Below are 23,138 nucleotides of genomic sequence, written 5' to 3' on the forward strand. Positions count from 1 at the left end.
CATAAGTCATGTGCCCCAGCCCTCTAATCATTTTCATTGCCCTCCGCTGGACTCTCTCCAATTTGTCCACATCCTTTCTGTACTGGGAGCCCCAAAACTGGAGGCAATACTCCAGATGTGGCCTCACCAGTGTCGAATAGAGGGGAATAATCTCACTTCCCTTGATCTGCTGGCAATGCTCCTACTAATGTAGACCAATATGCTGTTAGCCTTCTTGGCAACAAGGGCATACTGTTAACTCATCTCCAGCTTCTCGTCCACTGTAATCCTCAGATCCTTTTCTGCACAACTACTGCTTAGCCAGTTGGTCACCAACCTGTAGCAGTGCATGGGATTCTTCTGTCCTAAGTGCAGGACTCAGCACTTGTCCTTGTTGAACCTCATCAGATTTCTTTTGGCCCAATCCTCCAATTTGTCTAGGTCACTCTGGACCCTATCCCTACCCTAGAGCATATCTTCCCTCCCCCACATCTTAGTGTCATCTGTGAACTTGCTAAGGGTGCAATCCATACCATCATCCAGATTATTAATGAAGATGTTGAACAAAACTGGCCCCAGGACCAACCCGAGGCACTCCGCTTGATACCGGCTGCCAACTAGACATCAAGCCATTGATCACTACACATTGAGTCCAATGATCTAGCCAGCTTTCTATCCATCTTATAGTCCATTCGTCCAATCCATACTTTTTTAACTAGCTGGCAAGAATACTGTAGGAGACCGTTTCAAAAGCTTTGCTAAAATCAAGGTATATCATGTCCACTGCTTTCCCCAAATCCACAGAGCCAGTTATCTCATCATAGAAGACTATCGGGTTGGTCAGGCATAACTTGCCCTTGGTGAATCTATGTTGACTGTTCTTGATCACATTCTTCTCCTCCAGTCAGTTTTGCTCAAAATTTTTCTCAATTTGTCTAGCACACACTCTGAGTTTCTGTTTGTCTAATAACTCAGCACACGAACTGCCATAAAGAGCAAAGCAGTGATCCATCATCTCCAATATCCTGTCTCTGAGAATGGCCAAGACCTGATGTTTCAGGGAAGGTGCAACAAGTCCTGCATTAGAGATATGGAATAACTTCTCCAAAGGGGAAGTATCTTCATAGCCTCTGTGAGTCTCAGGTTGGCTTATGTTTCGAAGCAAAATGTATATCCCTTTTAAAAAAAATACCCTTTTGAATGTAATTTTATATTCTCATTAATTGCGTAACTGTTTAATCATTTTTAACCTATTATGCTCTTGGGCTCAATGACATACTGTGGCAGTGAGTTCCACAGGCTAGTTACATGCTGGAAAAATCATTTACTTTTATCAGTTTTAAACTTATTATCTTTCAGTTTTGTTGAATGTGCCCTTGTACTTATACACCTCTACCCCGATATAACACAGGTTCGCATATAACACAGTAAAGCTCTGACACCTTGCTCTGAGCAGCATGTTAAGGGTGCCGGACCAGGCCGGGGCCAAAGGGTTTGATAAGGGTCAGAGGCTTTCCCCTTTCCCAGGGTCTCGGGAGCAGGAGCTGTGGGATGGCACTTTTGGGGACCCTGCAGTCCCAGAATGGCCCAGGAGATTAGTGGGGGGCCAGGAGCAGCCCACTCTGCTTCCCTTGCCCCAGCCCCAGCCGTGTCGCTCGGGGAAAGAGGCTTGGGGGAAGGGATCCCCCCCGCACTCACCAGCAGTGGCGGAAGCAGAGCAGCCCGGCCCCAGTGCGCTCCACTCCACCAGCTCCCAGCCGCAGCACTCTGTTTCCCACCACAGGTGAGTACGGGGGATGTCCTTTCCCCAACCTCCCCATACTCACCTGCAGCGGGAAGCGGAGTGCCGTGGCTGGGAGCTGGCAGAGTGGAGCAGGCTGGGGAAGTCTCACTCCGCTTCCTGCCGCCAGTGAGTGTAGAGGGCGTCCTTTCCCCAACCTCCCCACACTCACTAACGGCCAGAAGTGGAGCACCACAGCTGGGAGCTGGTGGAGTGCAGCGGGCTGGGGCCACACTGCTCTACTTCACGCTGCTGCCGTGGAGTGCCTGTCACGGGGTGGGGGGCTGGATAGGGGTCGGAACAGTCAGGGGACAGGGGGGTTGGGTAGGGGGTGAGGTCCTGGGGGTGATTAGCGAAGGAGGGTCTCTGGAGGGGGCAGTCAGGGAACAAGGAACAGGGGGTGCAGAGCAAGTTTGATATAACACGGTCTCACCTATAACGCGGTGAGATTTTTTTGTCTCCTGAGGACTGCATTATATCGGGATAGAGGAGTATTATGAGAAAAAGTAAGAAGCTTGCCTGATTTCCCTCTCTATACCATTTGTTATTGTTCAGGGGACTGGACTAGATGACCTACTGAGGGCCCTTTCAGTCATTCACTTCTATGATTTTATATCACTGTCTTGTCACCTCTATTTCATTTCCTGCATAAATTAAATAGTCCTCATCTTTTCATTCTCTGTTCACAGAGAAGTTTCTTCAGGCCTCTAATTGTCATCATCAATCTCTGAGCTGCCTCTCTTTCTGCTCTAACTTTTTTTGTAGCTAGGATGACCAAAACCAAACACCATATTCCAGGTGAGAGCATGCCATTGATTCAGATTGGAATATTTTCTAGATTATTCTCCATCCCATGTTTTACACATGCTAATATTTTGCTATCTTTCTTGGAAGCTGCTGCATATTAGACAGGCCACTGTGATGTCCAGGCCTTTCTCCTGAATGGTTCCCTCAGTTAATCTAAAACCCAACAATGTATGAAGAGTTTTGTGGCAAAATCTGCAGATTAAAAATTAGGACTCAACTCCTTTTCCAGGTAACTATATTAACCACCACCACTCCTTCTGTGGATTCTTCTGACACCATACTCCATTGTTAGCCTTTAACCAAAAGGAACACTGACCACCTATCCCCCTTATCACTTATTTATATTGTGGTAGTGCCTAGAGACTCCAGTCCATTGTGCTAGCTACTGTACAGATGAATGAATGAATGAAAGAAAGAAACAAAGAGTCCTTGCCCAGAGCACTCAAAGTCTAATTTTATGACCAGGTTGATAAGTAGACAAATGTGGTGTGGAGGTTGGGTCAAGGGGACAAAGTAATAGATGGGTATGTTTGCATAAATTAGCAGTCTCAGTATCTAGCCAATACTAGACACTAGGAATGATTAGTAGGCATCATGGCAAAAATACATTTTAAAGAGGGATTTAAAAGAGGAGTAGGTGGTGGATTTACGAATTTTAACAAGCACAACAGACTGGGTGGGGAAAAGAGCAAAGATACTTATGGGAAAAGCAGGTAATCCAAGGTGGTATCAAAAAGGTTGCAGGAAGAAATTTGATCTGATAGGGAGGGAGGGGACAAATGAGGGACGGACTTACAGAAGAAGACATCATTTGCATTGATGCTGACAAAAACTTGACAACAGTTAGCTGCTAGTGTGTCGTGGCCACTGCCTATCACCAATATTATTTCATTGTTTCCTTGTACTCCCCATCTATCTGCATCCATCCTTTATCTTAGGCTGACGTTATAAACTCCTTGGGGCAGGGACCATCCTGTTGTACTGAGTTGTGCAGCACACAGCACAGTAGGGGGCCTGGCCCATGACTAGGACTCCTCGGCACTACAATTATGCAAATGATAGTCAGAAGACAGCTGTGTTTGAAAAGGTGGAGAAGGGGGACCAGTGAAGGGACACAAAAAGGAGGGTGAATAGGTCAGAAGCACAGGACAGGAAGATAAATCTCTCAGCAGCATTTTGAATTAACATAATGAGGCCTGGGTTGGCAGTGTCAAGGCTAGAAAGGAAGAGATTACAGGAATCAAAGTGCAATGTGACAGTTGCTTCGACAAAAGCTTTGGCAGGATGTACCAGCAAAAATAAGCTGGATCTTTGAGAGACTGTACAAGAAGAAGTGGCTAGATTTAGATACTGCCTGTATACATGGATTGAAGGAGAGGGTGGAGTCAAAGATGACATACAGACCAGAGCTGAGTGAGAGGGAGGACTGTGGTGGTGTCCACAGACAGAAAAAGGGAGAATGGGGAAAGATTATTAGCTCAGTTTTGGCCAAGCTGAGCTTAAATAATGGCTGGACACCTTACAAGGAAATGTCAGAAAGATAGCCTGAGAGGCAGGATTGGATAGAGGCAGACAGTTTATCAACAGACAAGTAGATCAGCATAAAGATGGTAATTAAAGCCATGCTTTTGCATAAGAGCACCTAGAAATAGTGTGCAGAGAGAAGAAAGGAGAGGAGCAAGGATAAAACCTTGGGAAATGCACACAGAGAAGGAAAGAGGAGGACTCACCAAATAAGACATTGAAGAAGATATGAGGGAAAGAGAACCATAAGATAGGAGACAAAGTTTGAGAGGGACCCAATTTAAAGAAGCAGGATGTGATCATCCATGTCAACAACCACCAAGAAGTTAAGGAAGATGAAGATGGAGTACATGCCTTGAGATTTGGCTGAGAAGAGGTAATTAGTGAAAGTAATTTGGGTTGAGCGGACAGGGTAGAAGCCAAACTCTGTGAAAGATGGAAACAAAGCTTTCTCATTTGAGAGGAGCTGGCCATGGAGCATATTTTCGGAGAAGATCAGGTGAACTGAGAGTCTGACAGTCTTCAGGAAACACTGCAAAACTTTCCTCTTCAAAAAAGTCTTTCTACCATAGCAAGAATGGTGCCAAATATCAGCGGGGTAGCCATGTTTGTTTTTGTGGATACAGACTAACACGGCTACCCCTCTGATACTTGGCACCAGGCAAGGCACTGAATTTAGCCATATGAAGTGAAAATACATCAATTTCATGAAAAAAACTCACACAGATACAGACAGATATCATCTTCCTCTCCAAGTGCAAACAGATGGACATCATACCAAATCAGCCGAAGGAAAAAAAATCCATTGCAATTGATATACTACACTGACTATGGTGAGAGATTGTGCCACACACTCTCAAAGAAACTGAGGAACCACCTGATCTGCATACTGTACAGCAGACAGGAGAAGATCAAGAATGAGCTCTCAAAACTGGAGACTCTCTTACAAAACCAACCTTCCACACAAACTACCATGTGGCTGGACTTTACAAAAATGACACAAGCCATATACAATGTACACTTTACAGCTCTACAGAGGAAAAAGGACAGTAAACTATCTAAACTCCTACATGCCACAGGGGGCTACAACAGTGGTACCCTTTACTCACCCAACAATATTGTTAATCTATCCAACCACACACGTAGCCTGGCAGAAGAGTTTGTCCTATTCTAGGAACTCTCTTTCTGCCTCCCAACCACCACACGATACAGTTCTGCGGTGATCCAGAAGCCTATTTTTGCTGTCTATGACTCAGGGAATATTTTTCAACACCCCACTGAACAGCGCACTGACCCACAGGAACCCGCCTACCATCACTACAAGAAGTAGAACGCAGCATGGACTCCTCCTGATGGTTGAAATGACAGACTGGACTTCTACATAGAGTGCTTCTGTAGACGTGCACAGGCTGAAACTGTGAACAAAGGGCATCATTTGCCCCATAACCTCAGCCGTACAGAACGCATTGTCATCCACAGCCTCAGAAACAACTCTGACATTATAATCAAAGGGATTGACAAAGGAGGTGCTATCATCATCATGAACAGGTTTGATTACGAACAGGAAGCTGTCAGGCAACTATCCAACACCACATTCTACAGGCCACTAGTCTCTGATCCCACTGAAGAGTACCAAAAGAAACTACACCATCTGCTCAAGAAACTCCCTGCTACAGCACAGAAACAAATGTACACAGACACACCCCTAGAGCCCCGACCAGGGTTATTCTATCTACTACCCAAGATCCACAAACCTGGAAATCCTGGACGCCCCATCATCTCAGGCACTGGCACTCTTACAGCAGGATTATCAGGCTATTTGGACTCTCTCCTCAGACCCTACGGTACCAGCACTCCTAGCTATCTTCGAGACACCACTGACTTCCTGAGAAAACTACAATGCCTTGGTGATCTTCCTGAAAACACCATCCTGGCCACCCTGGATGCAGAAGCTCTTTACACCAATATTCCACATAAGGATGGATTACAAGCTGTCAGGAATAGTATCCCTAATGAGGCCATGGCAAACCTGGTGGCTAAACTTTGTCAATTTGACCTCACCCACAATCATTTCAGATCTGGGGACAACTTATTCTTTCAAGTCAAAGGCACTGCTATGGGTACCCGCATGGCCCGACAGTATGCCAACATTTTTATGGCTGACTTAGAACAATGCTTCCTCAGCTCTCATTCCATAGGACCCCTCCTCTACTTGTGCTACATTGATGACATCTTCATCATATGGATCCACGGGAAGAAGGCCCTTGAAGAATTCCACCTGGATTTCAACAATTATCCATCCCACCATCAACCTCAGCCTGGACCAGTCCACACAAGAGATTCACTTCCTGGACACTACAGTGCAAATAAGCAATGGTCACATAAACATCACCCTATACCAGAAATCTACTGAACGCTATACTTACCTACACGCCTCCAGCTTCCATCCAGGACACATCAGACGATCCATTGTCTACAGCCAAGCCCTAAGATATAACCACATTTGCTCCAATCCCTCAGACAGAGACAAACACCTAAAAGATCTTTATCAAGCATTCTTAAAACTACATTACCCACCTGGGGAAGTGAGGAAACAGATTGATAGAGCAAGATGGGTACCCAGAAGTCACCTACTACAGGACAGGCCCAACAAGGAAAATAATAGAACATCACTGGCCATCACGTACTGCCCCCAGCTAAAACCTCTCCAGTACATCATCAATCATATACAACCTATCCTGGAAAACGATCCTTCACTCTCACAGATCTTGGGAGGCAAGCCAGTCCCCGCTTACAGACAACCCCCAAACCTGAAGCAAATACTCACCAGCAACTACACACCACATCACAGAAACATTAACCCAGGAACCAATCCCTGTAACAACCACATCAGCCACACCATCAGGGGCTCATTCACCTGCACATTTACTAATGTGATATGTGCCAGCAATGCCCCTCTGCCATGTACATTGGCCAAACCGGACAGTCTCTACGTAAAAGAATAAATGGACACAAATCAGACATCAGGAATGGTAACATACAAAAGCCAGTAGGAGAACAATTCAATCTCCCTGGACATTCAATAATAGATTTAAAAGTAGCCATCCTTCAACAAAAAAACCTTCAAAAACAGACTTCAAAGAGAAACTGCAGAGCTACAATTCATTTGCAAACTTAACACCATTAATTTGGGCTTGAATAGGGACTGGGAGTGGCTGGCTCACTACAAGTTTTCCCTCTCTTCGTATTGACACCTCCTCGTCAATTATTGAGAGCGGACCACATCCACCCTGACTGAACTGGCCTCATCAACACCAGTTCTCCACTTGTAAGGTAACTCCCTCCTCTTCATGTGCCAGTATATTTATGCCAGTATCTGTAATTTTCACTCTATGCATCTGAAGAAGGGTTTTTTTAACCCACAAAAGTTTATGCCCAAATAAATCTGTTAGTCTTTAATGTGCCACTGGACTCCTCATAGCAAGAATGACATTCAGGGTGTCGGTATCCCCACATACCTCAAACACCACCACCACTAACAAACCAACTAACCAAAATAAATGAAAACACTACCCCAGCAAGAGCTTTTATCCCAAACAGAGAGGAGAGGCACAGACTTCAATAAATCCATTTGGGACTTTCTTACTGCCGTTGATTTCACATGAATGGGACTCAGATACTATGGTGATGATCAATCACTCAGATAGACAGAGATCAAGGCAACAATTGCAAATGGCACTTTCAATTATGTTGGCGGAGGAAGGGAGATGGGACAGTAGTTGAGGAGGCAGGTAGAGTCAAGGGTTACTTTTCATGATAGGGAAGACTAATCTGTGCTTATATTGTAAAGGGAAGAAGCCCGGGGAAAGCGAGAGATTCAGGAGAAGGGCAAGGGAGGAGATGAGAGCGGAGGTGAGGGAGATAAGCAAGCAGGAAGCAATGGGGTCACTGGGACAGGTGTATGGGTTAGAGGAGAACAAGCAAGAAGCCTCAACTTCATTGATGGAGAGGGGTTAAAGGGGTGAATGGGGCAGAGGAGGTCCTGTCAGATCTTGAAACCAGGGAAAAGCTGCACTAAAGCAAGTCATGGTGCAAAAGTGTCTACACCAGGGGCTTGCACAACTACAGTTACACAGTCTTATGGCTGAAATCCCAGTGCAGACAAGGAAATAATTTCCTTATACCCTTCTTTGACAAACTGCATCAAAGGCTCTTTGAAAGTCCTAATAAACAATGGAAACCAGTTCCCTTGTAACCACCATTTTGTCAACACCCTCAAAAATTTCAAATATTGAAGAGACCGGATTCTCCTTTACAGAAGTCAATTTTTCTCTATCACACCATGTCCATATAGGTATTTTACCATAACCATTTCAGCCAAACAGGTATCCCTAATCCTCTGACTGAGAGAAGCTGAGACTGTACAACAGTGGACAATTACCCTGTTCTGTTCATTCCCTCTGAAACCTCTGGCAGCAGCCACTGTCAGAGAAAGAATACTGGGCTAGATGGACCGTTGCTCTGACCCAGTGTGGCCATTCTTATGTTCTTTATCTTCCTAGTACCATAGAAAAGTTAATTAGTCTGGAATTACCAAAAAAAACCTTGGAAACTGTAAAAAAGACACCCCACATGTCCGTCCACCCATCTGCCTTCCACCAAACCATCTCTGCATGCTCATCCACACCCAGATGCACACCCATCCACCACCAGGTCACCCTGCAAGCCTGCCATACGCTACCAAGTCACACCCATGCGCACATCCACACACCCATCTGCTGCCAGGCAACTCCTGAGTGACAGACTGTGAGCTCACCAAGCTGCCCCCACATGCCAATGCACCTGCCACCAGGCCACCCCATATGCCTACTTACCCCAGGCTGCACCCATCTACTGCCAGGATGCTCCCACATGTCCACCCACGCCACGTATTCCCACTCACCCACCACCAGGCCACACCTGCATAACTGCCAATTGCCATACCGCCCCCGCATGCCTGTGCATCTGAAACCCAGATGCCCCTGCCCACATGCCCGCTCACTACCCCCCCACCAGGCCACACCCGCACGTCCACCCACATATGCACTGCCAAGCCACTCCACAGGCCAGCCCTATATATCAGGTGTATTCTCACAATATATTCCTTAACTAGTTCTGAAGGACACAAGTACAATGGTCATCATCTCTCAGTTCTCACACAAACAGCATACCACTTCAATGTCCCTAGCCTTGCAGATCTCACTGTATTTAATGTTTGTAAATTACAAGTTACACTCTAAGCAGCCAGGATTGGCATGTCCTGAATTATGGAGACGCTTAGGGAATCTGAAAAGGGAGCGCTTAAGATTCCTGTGATCTTGATATAGAAGCTCTCAGCTGATGTCTTGGAAATGTCATAGCAGGAAGCTCTCAAAAGAGAAAGTACACATGATCACTGAAATTCATTCAACATTTGTACTTCTAGGACTTTCCAGTACTCTGATGTTTGCTAAATTTAAAGTCTCCTTAAGAAATCCCAATGTCATAAGCTGTGATTGTTCTCAGTCACTGGCAGGAGCATCTAAAGAACATGTCCTCCAATAAAGGTGGGATAGGGGTTTGCAATTCCCCATAAATGGGGAGCTGGAGTGACAGGAGGTCTCCAAATACTGCAGTAATCTTAAAAAGATTTAATGATTCCTTAAAGCATAGCACCCAGACCATTTAAGATTCCCTAACCAATGAGTGCCTACAGACTGCTAAGAATCTGCAGAGCTAATCTCTTAGAACCCCTCAAAGCCACCTGTTAGGCAGCCAGAAGATACAGGAGAGCTAAGTATAAGACAAGTACCAGAGGCAGCACCATTCAAGGTTTCACTGGGTTTTCATCTGAATTAAAAAACAAACACCACACAAAAGTTTGACAACAGAACCGAGTGTCCAATGAGCCCATTAGGGTCAGATCCAGTTCAGAGCCTGCACTGTGATCAGGTTCAAAAGCAAACCATTCACCATTCATGAAAAGTCAAGAGCAGAAATTGCAGCACACATTCCCCCAAACACAACCCTGCATTACCAGTGACTCAGTGCATGTTCTGGGGGCTTCACAGATCCCTGTGTTCTAGCTATACGGCATTTTGCCGAAGCCCCCAGAAGATACTGTAGGGGCTGCTTTCAGCCCAGCACAGAGCCTCTAGTCTCCACTCACTCCTCTATTCAGACCAAGCCAGCTCACTAACTTTCCCGACTCACCACCCCATGGACCAGAAACTCAAAAAGTTTGCTTTTCGTAGCTTTGCGAGCCCCTCCTGTAACTTCATCTGTAGCCATCAGGGTCTGCTCAGCCTCTCTCACTCTCTCTCTTCCTCTTTCTTTCCCTTTTCTGCCTTTTTCTCCAACTCTCCCCTCTGAGTCCTGCTGGGCTCTCACACTTCTAACAGAGCTGAGTGAGGAGGGGGCCCCTTCAGGGCTTTCCTGACGGCCCACTCACGCTAATCCTCAGCTGCTGCATTCCTCAACTGATAAGCCAGAAATAGTTTGTGCTGCCGGGTTCTCTGTGTTTACTCTGCAGGGACAGAAAATCCAGCTTTTTAAACCTCTCTGTCCAAACAACAGAGATAAGCAGGAGGCAAATTGAAAACACGTCTGAGCTTTTTAGTAGCAGTACGGCAACCTTTCCTCCTCAGCATGAGGGGACGGCAAATACTGAGCAATGGGATGGGGGGGCAGGGCTTAGGCAATGACATGAAACTCACTGCCTCACAGGGAGATTTTTCCAGTTGGAAAATGCACTAGGCAAGCAGTGAGAAACAATGGCTTTCCCCTGCTCCCACTACTCCTCCTGCACTGTATTTCCAGGCCTTTTCCCCAGAGACCGGGCAGGCAGCACACACAAACATTGCTAAGCCCTTTGGACAAGAAAGAGAAATAGCAGGAGAGAGAGACCTGGGAAAAGAGAGAGAGAGAGAGAGTGTGTATACACAGAAAAAGGACACAGAGAAGGGGAGTCTGTGAAAAAAGGAGTCAGTGTAGCATAGAGCTGGTGACTGGAGCATGCTGCTTGATTTGCTACTCCCCTTCTACAATACCCCCATAACCTTGCCAGGGTGACCTGCCCTTATTCTTACATACTAGAGTGACAGACACCTCAAAGGTGATTGATAGGCACAAACAATAACACAGTGGGTCCCATTAGGCATAAATATCAAGCCAGATGTAACAAAAAGCCTAATGTATACAAGAAAGCATGTCTTGCCCAGGAAATAAAATCTGCATACCATGAGGAACATGGAGTATACCTGCCACGCCCAGTTAAGTGAAAGAGAAAGAAGAGATGGGTAAAGTAAAGAGACACTGACTATGCATTTTACATATGTATGCAGTGTTGTTGTAGCCATGTCAGTCCCAGGGAATTAGAGTAACAACGTGGGTGAGGTAATATAGATTGTACAGCCCATTTCATACTGCAGATGCCCTAAGACTTCACCAGCAAATGTGTTGGACACTGGCAATTCAGTGACTGTAGACAAATATAGCAGCCATTCCCTACTCAGCAGGGCTTGCTCTTCCGTAATGGTAGAATGGACAGTGGTGGCCCGGGGCAGCAATCCACTTACTGAGAGCTTCTTGATGTCTGCAGCTTGAGAGGGGTTGACATTTCACTGTTTGCCTACCACAGCAATACAGGAGATGTTGCCAGGTTACAAGAGGGGTTTATCCTATTCTTCTGCTGGAGATTCTTGTTTAGAGGCTAAGAATTGTCTGATCAGACTACGAGCAGGGAAATAACCGGATCTCAAATATATCACTGCCTAGACCATTGTACTGAGAAACAAACCCACAGAAGAAATACTGAATAAGCTGGAACTTAGCAGCAAGTCACAGGCATCTCTGAGTTAATGTATCAATCCCCCAAATCCTTCAACCCCTCACATACAGGGGAAACAGGACTTCTTAACCCTTCAGCTTGGCTCTAACCCAAGCACTAGTATCCAGGGATCCCTGCAGGAATACCAGAAATGCTAGGAAGATGGGAGCTTCTGTCAACTAGCTCTCTCAGAAGGAACCTGCCCAGCAGACCAACATGTCTCATCCAGCAGATCACCCATCTGTGGCTTGGACAAAACACAACTGTGATCTGGTTCCAGACAACTGTGTGTCTCCTCCATTTTTGGTGAGGCAGTATCTGGCTTGTATCTCTTCACTCTCATCTCCCTTTCAGGTCCCAAAAGCATACTGAAATGCATGGGCCATCCTTCCTAGCCCTTTGTCCTGCTTTTAGCACAGCAAACACTGCCAAGTTCTCATCAGAAAACACATCCATCTCTGGCTGCTGCCATCTTTGGGGAAAACACCAACTTCAGTGGCAATAGGATTATTGAAACATCTTTCTCTAAAGGTATTCTTACTATTTCTAATGTGGATCCCAATCTGTGCCCATTTTATTAATCTGTATACCAATAACTAACACAGAGTTAATTAACCAAATCCAGAATGGATGCCTTCCTGGAAGATACGTTAGCCAACAAGTGGCTCATCTTGATGCAGGGTGAAATGTAATGATCTGTGCTATTGAGATCAGACAATATGATCTAACGGTCCCTTATGGCCTTAAACTCTATGAATTTATGAACAGTTCCAGCCTCAGAGAGATCACAATATAAAATAGATATAAAAATCTCCCTAATTAATTCCCATCTTCTGTATGATTGGATGGGAGCTATAATAAATAACCCTTCTAATATAGTCTCCTCCTTATATAATCAAATATATCTACACACAAGATAAATACATCATTTACACAGACATACACACAAATATACAGGCAGATACAAAGGCTCAACACACACACAAAGGATATTAAAACCGCTGTCACTCAGCCACACAGCAAGACATGAGGTTGCAAAGAGACAGTTCTCCAGAACCAGCCTAGCTGATGTAAGAAAAGACATTTATTGTCTAGCTCCTCTATTTCAGGTGTTTATAGCACTCCCATAAGTTTATGGATACACCTTCACCCCAATGCCACAAAAAGCAGAACCTCATCCAAATCTATTTATCATAAATCCACCCTCATCCCTACTCAGCCCCCCTCACTGTAGTATTTGAGCAATGAAAGTGTGAAGGGAGTGTCTTGTGGTGTAGGGCTACGCCTTGCCACAGCCAGTGCTGGCTGCTGCAGCAGTCAACACAGGAATCCCCCTTAATGTCCCCCCATCTCTCCTTCAGTCACTGAAGCACCAACAGCACCAAATGGCAACGGCTCTTCTCCCAGCAGTGCAGACAGGGAGAGCCAGGGCGCAGGAGCTCATGGTCCCACAGCTGGAGCACAAAGGCAGCCTGGGCCCCTGACCTGTGGTAAGCCTGGAGCCGGGATGTGCTGTATACATTCCTTCCCAGCAGGACGCTGCCTGTGAGCACAGAGGTCCCTGGAGCAGATGAGAGACAGCAGACGGAAGTGAGCATGCTCAGTGAGCAAACTCTCCCTGTGAAGGTCAGCCCCTGGCCTAGCTGCAGGACTCAAAAGGCAGCAGCAGCTGGAGGGAGGGAGAGAAGGAGGGTGAGGAAGGATGGACTAGGAAGGTTAACTCCTTCTGTCCCGGAAAACATGGCTCGTGCACCTCACAATGACCTACTCTCATTGCACACACCAGCCCCCTGAGAATGCCCCAGTTCCCACAGAGTGGACCTGAAGGAGGCAGCACAGGGGCTCAGTGCCCAGGAACAAGGAAACCATTCAGGCTCAGACAGAAGCTGGAGACCTGGAGTGTTCTCTGTGGAGGCCTTGAGAGAGACAGAGAGAAAGCTGCAGTACTCTGGGCAGGAGAAGGACCTCACAGCCTTATTTAAGGGTGGGGGAGTAGGGAGATCCCCATAGCATACTCTAAAGGGAGGAAGAGACCCTTCTCCCCCAGTGTTCTCTGTGGGATACAGGGAGAGACCTGTCTTGCCTGGGGGACACCCGGAGACCAAACAAGCTTTGCACTCACCTTGTTTTCCTGCTCCTTTTACTAATCGTTTTTTGGCCTCTATGTGAAAGCATTTTAGTAGTTTGAGGCGCAGTAACAGAGACACCTCATTCCCTCCATCCTGCTTCCCTGGGCCCAGTCTTTCCTAGAGTCGAAGTCCCCAGACCTGGGCTTCTCTTATCTAAAATACAGTCTATAAAGCAAAATCTGGGATATTTTAAGGACATTTTGACACATTTATTTAGAACTGGATGTGACAAATCCACTCGAGGAGTCTGAGAAACACTCACTATAGAATTTAAGCTTTCATTAAAAATAAAACAAAAGTTTAGCCCTTATGGTTGTGAAAGAACCTTCTGGATGTGACCACAATGCAACACAGTCTGCCTGAGTCTGCAGACAGGAACACAAGACATGCAGTATCAGATCAGACTGGTGGCACGTGTAATTCAATATTCTGTTTCCACCAGTGGCCAGTCTCAGATGCTTCAGAGGAAGGTATCCATTATGGCTTTTGTTTTGGGGTTTTGTTTGTGGTTATGGAATAATCTCACAAATTAAATTTGTTCTTAATCCAGCTTGTGGTTGGTTTATTTATTATACCCTGAAGCAGAAGGGGATTATATCTCTATATACATTTTTACTCTAATTTAACTGAAGTTATTCTCATTAATTCGAGTAATCACAAAAAAATATTTAAAAGAAAGTCAAACACTCAAAAGTTAGGGAACACCATAATAATGGCTGTACTGGGTCAGACCAATGATCCATCTAGCCCAATATCTTGTCTTCTCACTGTGGCCAATGGCAGGTGCTTCAGAAGGAATGAACAGACCAGATAATCATGGAGTGATCCATCTCCTGTTGTCCACTCCCAGCTTCTTGAAATCAGAGACTAGGGTGACCAGATGTCTCGATTTTATAGGGACAGTCCCAATTTTGGGTTCTTTTTCTTATATAGGCTTCTATTACTCCCATCCTGATTTTTCACATTTGCTGTCTGGTCACCCTACTAGAAACACCCAGAGGATGGGGTTGCATCCCTGACCATTTAAGCTAATAGCTATTGATGGACCTATCATCCATGAATTTATCTAATTCTTTTTTAACCCCATTATAGTTTTGGCCCTCACAACATCCCCTGGCAATGAGTTCCACAGGTTGAATGTGCGTCGTGTGAAGAAATACTTCATTTTGTTTTAAGCCTGCTGCCTATTAATTTTATTTGGTGACCCCTAGTTCTTGTGTTACAAGAAGAAGTAAATAACACTTCCTTAAGTCACTTTCTCTGCACCATTCAAGTTTTTATTGATATCTATCATATTCCCCCTTTAGTCTTTCCTTTTCTAAACTGAAAAATCCCAATCTTTTAAATCTCTCCATATGGAAGCTGTTTCATACCCTTAATCATTTTTGTTGTCCTTCTCTTGTATCTTTTTTAATTCTAATACATCTTTTTTGAGATGAGGCGACCAGAACTGCATGCAGTATTCAAGCTGTGGATGTACCATTGGTATATATCATGGTATTATGATATTTTCTGTCTTATTGTATTATCTATCCCTTTCCTAATGGTTGCCAACATTGTTAGTTTTGTTTGCCTGTGCACATTGAGTAGATGTTTTCAGAGAACTAACCACAAAGACTCCAAGATGGCTTTCTTGAGAGGTACTAGCTAATTTAGATCTCATTATTTTGTATGTATCACTTGAGATTATGTTTTCCAATGTGCATTATTTTACCTTTATCAGCACTGAATTTCATCCGCCATTTTGTTGCCCAGTCACTCAGTTTTCTGAGATCCCTTTGTAACTCTTCGCAGTCTGCTCTGGACTTAACTATTTTGAATAAATTTGTATGTCTGCAAATTTTGCTACCTCACTGTTTAGGCCTTTTTCCAGATCATTTATGAATATGGGGACCACTATATACCTCTCATCATTATGAAAACTGTTAATTTATTCTTACCCTTTGTTTCCTGTCTTTTAATCAGCTACTGATCCATGAGAGGATCTTCCCTCTTATCCCATGACTGCATACTTTGCCCAAGAGTCACCTGTGAGGGACCTTGTCAAAGGCTTTCTGAAAGTCCAGGTACGCTATATCCACTGGATCACCTTGTACACATTTGTTGACCCCCTCAAATAATTTGAATACAGTGATTTTCAACCTTTTTTCATTTGCAGATCCCTAAAAAATGTCAAATGGAGATGTGGACCCCTCTGGCAATCTTAGATATTCTGCAGACCTGCATCTTGAAAATCCCTGTTCTAGTAGATTGGTGAGGAATGACTTCCCTTTACAAAAGCTAACTGAGTGTTCACCTGTGTGTCCGATAATTCTGTTCTTCACTATAGTTTCAACCAATTGGCCAAGCACTGACGGGTCGCCTCTAGAGCCTTTTTCAAAAATCGGTATCACATTAGCTCTCCTCCAATCATCTGGTACAGAAGCTGATTTAAATGATAGTATCAGAGGGGTAGCCATGTTAGTCTGGATCTGTAAAGGCAGCAAAGAGTCCTGTGGCACCTTATAGACTAACAGACATATTGGAGCATGAGGTTTTGTGGGTGAATACCCACTTCATCGGATGACATGCATCCAGTGAAGTGGGTATTCACCCACGAAAGCTCATGCTCCAATATATCTGTTAGTCTACAAGGTGCCACAGGACTCTTTGCTGCTTTTGCAGTGGATCTAATTTACCTTGATTTCAGTAAGATATTTGATACGGTTCCACATGGGGAATTATTAGCTAAATTGGAAAAGATGGGGATGAATATGAAAATTGAAAGATAGATAGGGAACTGGTTAAAGGGGAGACTACAACGGGTCATACTGAAAGCTGAACTGTCAGGCTGGAGGGAAGTTATTAGTGGATTTCCTCAGGGATTGGTTTTGGGACGAATCTTATTTAATCTTTTTATTACTGATCTTGGCACAAAAAGTGGGAATGTGCTAATAAAGTTTGTGGTTGACACAAAGCTGGGAGGTATTGCTAATACAGAGAAGGACCGGGATATCATACAGGAAGATCTGGATGACCTTGTAAACTGGAGTAATAGTAATAGGATGAAATTTAATAGTGAAAAATGCAAGGCCATCCATTTAGGGATTAACAAGAATTTTTTTTATAAGCTGGGGACGCATCAGTTGGACGTAACAGAGGAGGAGAAGGACCTCGGAGTATTGGTTGATCACAGGATGATTATGAGCCGCCAATGTGATATGGCCGTTAAAAAATCTAATGCGGTTTTAGGACGCATCAGGCAAGGTATTTTCAGCAAAGTAAGGCGGTGTTAGTACATTACACAAGTCGACTGGTGAGACCTATTCTGAATACTGTATGCAGTTCTAGGTCTCCCCATGTTTAAAGAAGAGTGATTTTCAAACTGACAGGTACATAGAAGGGCTACTCAGGATGACCGAGGAATGAAAACCTGTCTTACAAAAGGAGACTCAAGAGTTAGTTTGTTCGCCTCGACAAAAAGAAGGCTCGGAGAGAGATGATTCTCTCCTACTAAATATATCAGCGGGGATAAATCCAGGGAGGAGAGGAATTATTTAAGCTCAGTACCCCATGTGCACAAGACAAATGGATATAAACTATCCATCGGAAGTTTATTGACTTGAAATCTAGTCGAAGGTTTCTACCTCAGAGGAGTGAAGTCTAGAACAGCCTTCCAAAGTGGAGCAGTGGGGGCAAAAGACATATCTGGCTTCAGACTAGTTGATATGTTTTATGGACCTGGGATAGCCTCATTTTGGAATTCATTTCCTTCCCTAGCACATCCCAAATCCACATCGCAGCCTCACCCTTTACAGCCTCATTCTCCCCTAGCTCCCTCCTCCCATGCCTTATCCCCAACTCCCTCCCAGAACTGCATCCCCCTTCCCCCACTCTACTCCCATCCCTCGAATTCCCCTCACAAGCCTGGCACCCTGGCACCTCTCCTGACGCCCCAGTTCCCTGCCCCAGCCAGGCCTGAACCCCAGCTCTCCCCCCACCCACTTCCTCCCGATCTTGGCAAGTTGGGGGTGTAGTTTAGTGGGGAGGCACATTGGCCAGGGGCAGAGTTCTGGGCACCCACCAATTTCTACAAACCTGCCACCCCTATGCAAAGAGCTGATGCGGCATTACCGGCGGGTGATGGCTTCCTGACGCAGCAATTTAAAGACTGCAGCCCGGCCTCTTTTAATTGCTGCCACGAGCCCTGCTGCCAAGCCCTGGAGGTAGCAGCTGCGGGGCTCGGTTGCCGGATTTAAAGGGCCCAGGGCTCCTTGCCACTGCTACCGCCCAGGCCTGGTGGAAATCACTGCTGGAGCCCATCTGCTACCCCCCAGGTCCGAGGGACTATTAACGGGCCCGGACCCCTTTAAATAGCCCACGGCTAACGGATCCCTGGGGTTTAGTGGGCTGTTGTCTAGGCTCTTTTGCTATTGATAAGAGTTTTGGCGGCTCCTGCTGTCCTCTACCACTCCTTTGGTGTCCCTCAAATGCAACCATAGCCCTCGCTGCCGCTACCCCAGCGGCTCCAGCAGCACGAGCTCTGGAGACATTTAAAGGTCCTGCGAGCGGTACGGCAGCCCGAGCCCCGACCCTGCTGCTGGACCCTGGGCTCATCAGCAATTTTAACAGGGCCCATAGGCCTCTTGCTCGCGTAGCAGCAGCAGCGCCCCAACCCCTTTAAATCACTCCATTTACTATTGCCCCCCGAATCCTTTAGGCTCCAGCCTATGCACACTGCACTGGGAGTTCAGGGGTGATTTAAGGGCTGGGCTCCCAGCTTCTGCTACCATCAGGTCCTACTTGGGCCCTTTTAATCCTGATTTAAAGGCCTGGAGATTAAAGGCTCCGCTTTCATGGCTACCACGTCCCTCCTCCAGGCGATTGCGAGTACATTCATCCTTTTAAGTTACTTCACCCCTGGGGACTGGAGTGTCTAAAGAAATTGCTTGTGTGACTTGTGGTTAGCCAGAGGGGTGACACCAAAGTCATTTTTGTCTGGCTGGTTTCGTTTGCCTTAGAGGTGGAAAAACCCCAGCCTTGGGCTGTGACTGCCCTGTTTGAGCAATTGGTCCTGATTTGGCACTCTCAGTTGGGGTCCCGCCAGAACCACATCATCACAACAGTATGGAAAACCCATTTTCCATTTTTATCCTCTGCTATATATGGGAAAATTGAGCTAGGTGGCCACCAAAATGAATCTTGGAGCTTGGAGGACCTGGTACTTGGGTGGGTTTGCAGCTCTCAAAGGTCTTGTTACAAGTACTTCTTGATGGGCAGTTGTGACTGGAAAAAAGCACAATGCTTGTTCACCTGTATCCACTGACACTTTCATGGTGATTCATACCCTGTTTGGTGAAATAATACCTGTGAGGTTGGTTGATGCATATAAGATCGCTCTGTGTATTTCCTTTTGGGTGATGAGGTGTATATACCTAGGGAATGGAGGGGGTTGCCCTTGGGTCCTTTAATGAATGCAATGACTCATCAGTTTTTTGCCTGAACAAGTAGACCTCCTCAAAGAGAAAATTTTCAGCAGTGGACTGCACTTCCTTAGGGAAACCTGAAGAATGAATGCAGGACTCCTTTGCCTACCAACAGCCATCTATCTAAAGCAGGGATTCCCAAACTTTTTGCCTGCATGAGCTCATTTTAAAACAAACTGATTCCTGTGACCCCAGGCTGCAACAAAGCAAGGAATTACACATTCAGTACATTATTTAATGTAGTGTGCTGTGGCACATGGGCTTGCATGTTGTGACACAGTTTCTTGAAGTCCGGCAGCATGGTAGAAATCGCACATCTAATCTTCGAGGTGACAGCAGTAGTAGAGCAATCCTGAGAACTGATGGATACAAGTTTGCTGAATCCAGCTTCACACAAATACATGCTAGTGAATGGCACAATGAGTTTCAGCGCATGCATTGAGAGTGCAGGACATTCATTCTCTTCTGGAGTTCTGGTTCACTGTCAAGAAAGTTGGTCATATATTCCTTGCAAGAATCAATTGCAGGAAATTTAGATGAGCTGTTCAATTTTAGCTGCTGGAAAACCCATGGCATCAAGCTAGCATTGAAAGGGGTTTTGCACCCAGTCATATTTTGTCATCTCAAGTTGGGAAAAAGGATGCAAACTGTTCCTCCAGCCAGCTAAGATGCTCAGCCATCACCTGTACGGGAAACTGAATAATTTCCTTATTAGCCAAGAACTTGCAAAGCTGCGGGAAGCATTCATAGTTTGTCTTCAAGAGATGATTCTTCCAGAACACAAATTTCTTCATGAATTCTGTGAAGGATGTGGGTGTATTAAATTCATTCAGTTCCCAAATATGTCTCTGACATAGGCACATCTTCCTTTGGTCACATAGAAAATCAACAAATTCACTCTTTTTGCAGAACATTGCATAGGCATGCAACTTGTCTCTCAGTTCAAAAAATATTATCCCAATACTTTTCCTCTTGAAAGTCAACAAGCTTCAGTGTGGAACTGTAGTAACCCTGACCCTGGCACTAGCACCTGTTGCAGCTATGATGCAGCATCTAAAATGCTTTCTTGGGGGGAGAGAGAGAGCCAACGAGAGGGCAGCTCAAGCTGGGGAGAGGGGCTGGAATCTGCTGGAAGGGGGCAGTTGAAGAAGGAGGAGGGAAGGAGAAAAACTTAGATGCTGAGATAGCAGATGAACTGGAGGCAGGGTAGACGGAAAATAAAAGTAGGAGACTGGAAAGTGAGGAGGAGGAAAGAAGGAAAGTAGAAAAGGTTTCAGGTCAGGAGAAAGAGAAAAAACTAGAGCTGGGTACGTGAGCAGACACTATTAGAGAAGGGAAGTAGAGGGAAATAAAATCTACTGACATACTGGAGAGAGAGAGAATCAAGGAAAACACTGAAATGAAATATACTTGGTGAAAAAGTGAATTGATCAAAAACCTGCGTTAGATTAAAACAAATCCTGAAAACTGTAAACGAGAAACCGTCTCAAACAGTATACGAACAGAGAGAATGACTGTTTGAACATCTACTGAAGGAATACAGTTCAAAGGTGTCTAATGGACAAGTGAAGGCCCACTGGGTGAAGAAACTTCACTTGTGGATATACTCAGTGAAAAGAGGTACAACCACAGGAACATCAAATCTAAGGAGCACTTCATAGAATCATAGAATATCAGGGTTGGAAGGGACCTCAGAAGGTCATCTAGTCCAACCCCCTTCCAAGCCAGACAGGACAGCAAGAATGGACATGGACATACAGGGAGAACAGGGGTTTAAAAAGCCAGCTCCTAAGCAACCACAGGAACTAGCCAACAGGAGCAGCTAACAGGAGTTTTGTAAGGGAGTTCAGAAAGGGCATGGGAGTGTTAGATATACCTGATTAACATTCTCTAACTTAGAGCAATAAAGCCCTCCATCCCCCGGGGGGGGGGGGGGGCAAGTGTGGCAATTTGCCCCAGGCCCCAGGCTCAATAGGGGCCCCCATGAGAATGGCTGAGCTCCCTCCCTGGCCCCACCCGATCCCGTCTCCACCCCTCACCCAGAGCCTCAGCCTCAGGTAGGGGGGCGGGGCTGCGAGCTCCGGCCCCTTCTCTACCTATGCTATATTGATGACATCTTCATCATCTGGACCCATGGGAAGGAGACTCTGGAAAAATTCCACCACAATTTCAACAGCTTCCACCCCACCATCAACCTCAGCCTGGACCAATCTACGTGGGAGGTCCACTTCCTAGACACCACGTGCACCAAATAAGTGACGGTCACATTAATACCACCCTATATTGAAAACCCACCAACCGCTATGCCCTACCTTCATGCCTCCAGCTTTCCATCCTGGACACACCACAGGATCCATTGTCTACAGCCAAGCACTGAGGTACAACCGCATCTGCTCCAACTCCTCAGACAGAGACCAATACCTACAAATCTTCACCAAGCATTCTCAAAACTACGATACCCACATAAGAAATAAGGAAACAGATCAACAGAGCCAGATTTGTACCCAGAAGCCTCCTACTGCAAGACAACCCAAGAAAGAACCACCAACAGAACTCCACTGACCATCACATACAGTCCCCCTAAAACCTCTCCAACACATCATCAGGGATCTACAACCCCATCCTGGACAATGATCCCTCACTTTCACAGGCCTTGGGCTGGCAGGCCAATCCTCACCCACAGACAACCCGCCAACCTGAAGCATATTCTCCCAGTAACTACAGACTGCACCATAGTAACTCTAACTCAGGAATCAATCCATGCAACAAACCTCAATGCCAACTCTGCCCACATATCTACACCAGCGACACCATCACAGCACCTAACCAGATCAGCCACACCATCACCAGTTCATTCACCTGCATGTCCACTAATGTTATATATGCCATCATGTGCCAGCAATGCCCCTCTGCTATGTACATCGGCCAAACTGGACAATCCCTACATAAAAGGATAAATGGACACAAGTCAGATATTAGGAATGGCAATATACAAAAACCTGTAGGAGAACACTTCAGTCTCCCTGGACACACAAGAGCAGATTTAAAGGTAGCCATCCTGCTGCAAAAAAAACTTCAGGACTAGACTTCAAAAGAGAAACTGCTGAGCTTCAGTTCACCTGCAAATTTGGCACCGCAGCTCAGGATTAAACAAAGACTGTGAACGGCTAGCCAATTATAAAAGCAGTTTCTCCTTCCTTGGTGTTCCACACCTCAACTGCTAGAAGAGGGCCTCATCCTCCCTGATTGAACTAACCTCATTATCTCTAGCCTGATTCTTGCTTGCATATTTATACCTCCCTCTGGAAATTTCGACTACATCCATCTGACGAAGTGGGTATTCACCCATGAAAGCTCATGCTCCAATACAGTCTATAAGGTGCCACAGGACTCTCTGCTGCTTTTATAGATAACACTGTGTGACAGCAGACATTTTCTCTTTTCTTCATTCTTGACAAAAACACTGGTGAAGCCATATTCAAGACAAGCTTCATCATACTGGCAAATGCATTTCCTGCATTCTTTTTTTTTGCTCATAACTACATCATTAGACTCACTGCTGGTGTTTGTACCAGATGCTCTGCATAGAAATTAGTCCATTGTGCCTC

At 45.5% G+C, this 23,138-nt stretch overlaps 1 protein-coding gene across 6 annotated transcripts in view; it reads right to left on the reverse strand.

The window, feature by feature from the left end:
• The window catches only part of SMARCD3 (SWI/SNF related BAF chromatin remodeling complex subunit D3), a 277,819-nt gene that overhangs the window by 174,180 nt on the left and 80,501 nt on the right, over window positions 1-23,138 (reverse strand). For 2 of the 6 annotated variants that reach the window (XM_075062053.1, XM_075062049.1), the window contains exon 1: window positions 13,422-13,544. The exons of 1 other annotated variant lie outside the window; for it this stretch is intronic. In XM_075062053.1, the coding sequence (XP_074918154.1) occupies window positions 13,422-13,458 (37 nt within the window). In that variant the 5' untranslated portion in view covers window positions 13,459-13,544. Of the gene's footprint in view, window positions 1-10,321; window positions 10,492-13,421; window positions 13,545-23,138 lie in introns of those variants that run through there. 3 more of the 6 variants (XM_075062052.1, XM_075062048.1, XM_075062051.1) reach the window with 2 other exon arrangements.

The sequence above is a fragment of the Chelonoidis abingdonii genome, chromosome 2 (assembly GCF_003597395.2).
Source record: "Chelonoidis abingdonii isolate Lonesome George chromosome 2, CheloAbing_2.0, whole genome shotgun sequence".
NCBI classification, from domain to species: Eukaryota; Metazoa; Chordata; order Testudines; family Testudinidae; genus Chelonoidis; species Chelonoidis abingdonii.